General features: G+C 42.1%; 1 protein-coding gene across 1 annotated transcript; it reads left to right on the top strand.

The window, feature by feature from the left end:
• The first annotated feature begins 1,646 nt into the window (after nucleotides 1-1,646).
• On the top strand, nucleotides 1,647-4,878 carry car15 (carbonic anhydrase 15). Its single transcript, XM_067250997.1, has 9 exons — nucleotides 1,647-1,698; nucleotides 1,805-1,831; nucleotides 2,485-2,514; nucleotides 2,649-2,825; nucleotides 3,598-3,743; nucleotides 3,937-4,029; nucleotides 4,120-4,186; nucleotides 4,322-4,482; nucleotides 4,657-4,878. Exons 1-9 carry the CDS (start codon nucleotides 1,647-1,649, stop codon nucleotides 4,876-4,878), a joined length of 975 nt encoding a protein of 324 aa, XP_067107098.1.
• The last annotated feature ends 898 nt before the right edge of the window (nucleotides 4,879-5,776 follow it).

Raw genomic sequence — 5,776 nt, 5'->3', positions numbered from 1 at the left:
AAATGGATGAGTTTAGCTGGGCAGAAATTGCACCCCTAGTGGTTGGCAGTGCGATGCAGCAATATCCACAGTTTTAGTGTAGGCTAACTTCTACAAAAGCACGTTTCAGTGAGAAACTGATTTCATTGCTTAGCTACAGTGAAATAAGTCAATCCTGCATCCAATATTTGGCTGCTGGCCTCCATAAGGCGGTATTGTCGCTCCACCGAAATGCACAATAATTGACAAATGAATAACGAGTTGAAACTGCTAATGTAGGTCTATTTCTTAAAGCTGCAATAGGTAAAATTATAAAATAAATTCAATTATCAGAAACAGTGGCCCAAATTGTCTAAACTTCTGCTTTGCTCTAGCTCGAGTTTGATTGACAGTGGTTTGACAAAATAAGCCAAGGAGGAAAGCCCACCTTGCTGAAGGTGATTGGCTGGAACAGGATTGCTGGAACATAATTGGCTGGAAAGTAGCGAGGCTCCAAAATTAGAAATTGACATTCCACTGGCACTGGGCTGCTTGTGTTGCTAAATGATTCAAAGGGCCTCCTTTTATGTACTTTTTTTACTGAAATAATCTTACCTAATGTATCTTTAAAAGAGGAATCCATTAATGTTGTTGATGAGCTATGGTGGTGTGAAAAATACTTTTAAATGGGTTTAAAATGTTTTACGTAAAATGCAACATTTAATAGCCTACATTTTGCTATATTTTATAGCTTTTAACCCGAAATGATGCTTCATTTGCAGGGGGCTTTGTTTTTTTTTTCTTCTGAGGTAGACATCTAATCAAATGCCAAATAAAGTCCATCATGAATAACTTTTGTTGAATGACTCATTTAAGAAAATATTGGAAATATCTTAACATGGGCGAGCGGGAGAGGAGGGCTCAGTCACAATGGGCTCATATGGTTCACTAGACTTGGCATTTGGCGGTCTGGGTGGAACCTTCTGAATTTTCAAGGAAATCCCTCAATCTCTGAGTCTCTGTGACCAAATGTCAAGAGGATTAAGGTGAGAAATGGGAAATCCCGGAACAGCGACGCAGTGTGTTGCTGAACGAGTAGGCTACTGCCCAGGGAGTTTCTGTCCTTTGGCTAATAGATGGAGATTATTTATAGAAAGCCCCATAGTGATACCCTTTTAAGACCAAAGACGATGCCTTGTACAGCTGTGTTATATGGCCTAGCTGTTGTGTGACATGTCTTACTTGGATGAGACGGACTTCTAATCATCTATGAAAATTCAGGAGCCAACAACGGTATGGGGTTGCATTCTCCATTAACACAATCTCCGTGTAATATCGTCACAGGACCTGAAGCTAAAGGTTAAAGCATTATGGTTCTATTGTCCACTCAGCTTAATACGTTAATTAATTCTCTATCAATATCTCTCAAGCTATATACGTAAACCCTTATCTCATGTATTATGCTTAACGAGGGCGGGAGTCTCTCCAAGCCTGGTGCGCGTTAACAGCAAAGGGCACTATAATGACACACTCCACTGACCAGACGAGGGGTGGGGGTTCACTCACTATTCCCCGCAAGTCCTGTTAAAAGGTTGGCATGCGCAGATCCCTAAGCACCGAGTTGGCTTCTCTCCTTGAAAATACTTAATTAGACAAATATTAGGTCTGTGTACCTCCATCCAAACAGGATGATTTTTGCGACCACTTTCCTCCTGATGTTTGTCAGTGGCTCATACACGGGTAAGTAGCACACCAAAGCTAATATATTTTTTTAAACTAACTATTTGACTAATAATTTAATAAAATAGGCTATTTGTAGAGATTATCTAATGAATGGTTCTTTTAGATGACTTCTGTCATGATGGTCATTGCGGTAAGTGTAAAATTAGATTTTTCATTGTCACTTTTTGTCACTATTTATTTCAATTAGGCTAATTTTGTCATGAACATGATTAAAGACATGAATAACTTCATCCATAGATAACTAAATCAATAGACTTTCATATCATTTAAATATATTACAATTCCTGCAGATACATAAAATGTATATAGTCACCCTCTAATAACCTTTTAAAGAGTGAGTTCCAAATGTTTCCAACGGTCCCCACAGCGCAAGTTATTTTCCGAAACAGTTGTGTACAGTAGCTAGGCTAGCTAGCTTAGTTAACGTTAGACTAACTGCAGCGCTCAGTTACCTAGCATTATAGTCCGGCCGTAGAAATGCTACTACTATGCTAATGTTACCTGCCAATGTTACTTGCCAATTTGTACTTTCTGAGGCGATACTAAAGCGACTGTTGCTTCGTTTTTTTCTATCGGAAAATATTAAACTGGAATGTTCGAATCAAATTCTGCAACGTTAGGCTGTGGCTCCGACTTTCGAATGCTCTCGTGAAGCTACTCCTTAGGGTTAAATACATAGCACACACTGCCAGTGTAATTATTTGTACGCCTGCTCATTAGTAGACTACTTTTGTGAACTCAAATTGTGAATTAAAGTGAATCATTCTACTCATTGCTCTTTAGATGATTTCTGTTATGAGGAGAATCAGTGTGGTAAGTCATAACATTATTTTTTGTATTTATGAGCATAAGATGACACAGAGATTGTTAAATAACTTCACATTCATATAGTATAGGCCCTGTTATCCTTTGAATACCTTAAGTTCAGTGTAGTTTGCCCCATTCAGACCCCTATGCCTGGGGGGAAATATACTCTTCCTGCCACCCCTTGCTGGACGAGCACCACTCTCCCATCAACCTGGATCATCACATGACCAGAAACGACACTCTGGAGGCCCTACAGCTGGAAGGCTTCGACACTGTCCAATCAGGACGGTGGAAACTGAAGAACAACGGACATTCCAGTGAGTTTACCCTACGAGTCAGGTATGGGGGCAGATGGTTTGGGGTGGGGCGGTTGGTGGGGGGGGCAGAATGTTCAGGGGCTGGGTAACAGAGGTGAGTGGTGGTGGCACAGGTAGAGTCCGGTATGGAGGCAGATACTTCAGGGGGAGGAGGTAGTAGGTTACGGAGGGTGGTCCAGACATGGGGAGCTCCATGGATAACTACCCGCTGAGTATGCCACCGCCTGGGGGAAGATGCTGTGGTGGAACCAGTTCCTCATCACCGTCATCAACAATCATCACCTTTGTCTTGCTGGTTCAGGGCCAGGTTGTTCTCCTGACACCAGGCTACTAGGTCTGACACCTCCCCCCTGTCGGCCAATTCCGTGAAATCCCTGGAGGAGATCAGACCAATCACTGTGGTGTCATCCGCAAACTTGATGATGCATTTGCTGCTCTGTTTGGCTGTACTTTCATAGGCATACAGCAAGTACAACGTAGAGCTGAGACACTATTAATGAAATGTGCCTGGTAGCTGAGATGTTGGTATTCCTTTGCAATGTGGCTTGTAAATACAGACCATTTCTTGACTGGCCACTGAAACACCGAAACACTCAGAACCCTTCTCATCCTTGAGTTTGTCGATTTGAATAAAAGTGTCTGCTAAACGAATGAAATATACCATAACGTGAGACACTTACCGGTGACACGGCCCGCAAGCTCTCTGCGAGGGCTCTGTGTGCTGTGTGCAATGCTCCCTGTCAGGTCTGATGGACTGTGTGTTTGTGTGCAGTTGTTCTGGAGGTGGGGAGCGGGATGTCGGTGAGCGGAGGAGGTCTGCCGGGGGTGTATCACACCGTCCAGCTGCATTTCCACTGGGGAAGCACCTCTTCCAACGGCTCGGAGCACACGGTGAACGGGCGCCGCTACCCCATGGAGGTGAGAGGGGTGATGCTGGCCGCACTGGGGGTGTTGGTTTGAACCCAAAACCGTTCTGGTGGGGGTGGTGGGGGAATTGGGGCAAAAAAAAAGTCTGTGTTAACCTAAAACATTTGTCTTAATTCTGCTATGGTAGGTGAGGAAGGTGAAGCAGAGTTTCTTTTTCCTTCAGTTTTTGTGTTTTTCTTTACAGATGCACATCGTTAACATGAAGTCGATCCATCCCAACCTCACAGCTGCCTTTGATGACCCCACCGGCTTGGCAGTCCTGGGGTTCTTCATTGATGTAAACTTTTTATAGTAGTTTATGCTTTTTGGACTGTGTGATGTTTGTTTATTAATACATACTGTACATTCTTTTATTATCATTTCACAGGTTGTTTATGCAGACCATGTCCCATTTAGTCAGATATCACAACTACTTTCTTTAGTTGCTTATAAAGGTCTGTATCAAGCAACGTTTCAATCTTTCTCAATTGGTATCGAATCATTCCTACTTGTATTATAAAGGTCAAAGCCTGTGTAGTGATTATGACCTTTCTTCCTCATTATGGTCATGCATCCCTCCATCCCTCAAGGGCATACGGCATCGGTCAAACCATTCCCTCTGATTGGCCTATTACCTGAGAACAACATGGGCCAGTACTACCGTTACCATGGCAGCCTCACCACCCCTCCCTGTTACCCGGTGGTGGTATGGTCCGTTTATCAAGTTCCCATCTCCTTATCATACTCTCAGGTCTGTCAGATTCACTTGAGTATTCGTGTATGAATAATGTGCTCATTCAGCAGATGTTTTTCCTCAATGTGCACACAGGCGGGGGGATTTAAACCTTAGTCCTCTTGATCTGCACCCCAAATGTTCCACCACTGAGCTGAGCTAACGATCTGTTTAATTAACTGTCCCCCTCAGGTCAGACAGTTTGCCTCTGGGATATTCTCCACAGAGGAAGACGCAGACCTTGTGAAAAACCTCAGAAACAACTTCCGACACGTCCATCCGACCTTCAGTCGTCACGTCTATGCATCCAAAGACGCCAAGCTACTCACCGCCGCAGCCCCCCCTCATCTTCACCAACCAGCGCTGTCCATTCTACTGCTTCAGCTTGCCTTGTTTATCTGTATCATGTGTTGACTCCCGTTTGGTGTGTAATGTCCGAGCCCAGGGCTCCCAGCCCTGGGGAGATACTCTCTTGTAGATCCAACCTCAGTAGTAACTAATCAGATTCAACACATCATCCGGTTAATTATTAGAATCAGGTGTGGTAGAGCCCAGAAAATATACAATACTGTGAAGAAATTATAGGAGAAATTAAAGGATTTCCATTGTCATATGTTAATCCTAATCGGTAGATCAAATCCTGTATGTTACCATATTATTCATATCTTATATTATAAAGTATTAGACCTTGTTATAATGTGATATATTTAAATTGACACATTACATTAATGTGCATAATGTGTATGTATATCTGATCAATACATTACATTGTATGATATTTCACTCATTGTATTATAAGGTATTGATAAGGTAACATAAGGTAAGACTAATTAGGATTAACATGCCATGGAAAATCCTTTAGTTTCTCACACAAAGACTACTGTTTGTGTTTAAGTACTGTACTGTAGCTGTTCACCAATATGCCTGTATGAATATATAATCTCTTTTTTAACAGTTTAAACTTATTTTGTAAATAGTGGTGGAAAAGTAAAGTGTAGTTTATCAGTGCCCTTGTGTTCACATTCCTGATTCCATTTTCATTGTGGATGAGATCTGTAAGTCTCTTCTGGAACGGTGTGACTCGATTTAGTTTCAGGGTTTAGAACTCTTAACAACCATCTGATTGGAGTCAGCGTTTAACAAACACGTCAACATAAATATGACCAGTTTGGACATACAGTACAGCGTGACTAGCAGAGTCACTGTCATCACATGAACACATGAATGAACAGTAAGACAGAATACATGAACATTTGACATTTTATTCATTCAGCAGACGCTTTTCTACAAAGTGTCATATACATAGTGAATT

This window comes from Osmerus mordax, chromosome 14, assembly GCF_038355195.1.
Source record: "Osmerus mordax isolate fOsmMor3 chromosome 14, fOsmMor3.pri, whole genome shotgun sequence".
NCBI classification, from domain to species: domain Eukaryota; kingdom Metazoa; phylum Chordata; class Actinopteri; order Osmeriformes; family Osmeridae; genus Osmerus; species Osmerus mordax.
Note: the sequence above shows the minus strand (reverse complement) of the source record. Positions and strands in the feature narration are given on the sequence as shown.

Excerpts from the sequence above, each read along its gene's own strand:
- car15 (XM_067250997.1), top strand. The coding sequence starts at position 1,647 with ATGATTTTTGCGACCACTTTCCTCCTGATGTTTGTCAGTGGCTCATAC. Across the intron at positions 1,699-1,804 it reads TGTCAGTGGCTCATACACGG|ATGACTTCTGTCATGATGGT; the intron begins GTAAGTAGCACA and ends TGGTTCTTTTAG. Across the intron at positions 3,744-3,936 it reads GGCGCCGCTACCCCATGGAG|ATGCACATCGTTAACATGAA; the intron begins GTGAGAGGGGTG and ends TTTTCTTTACAG.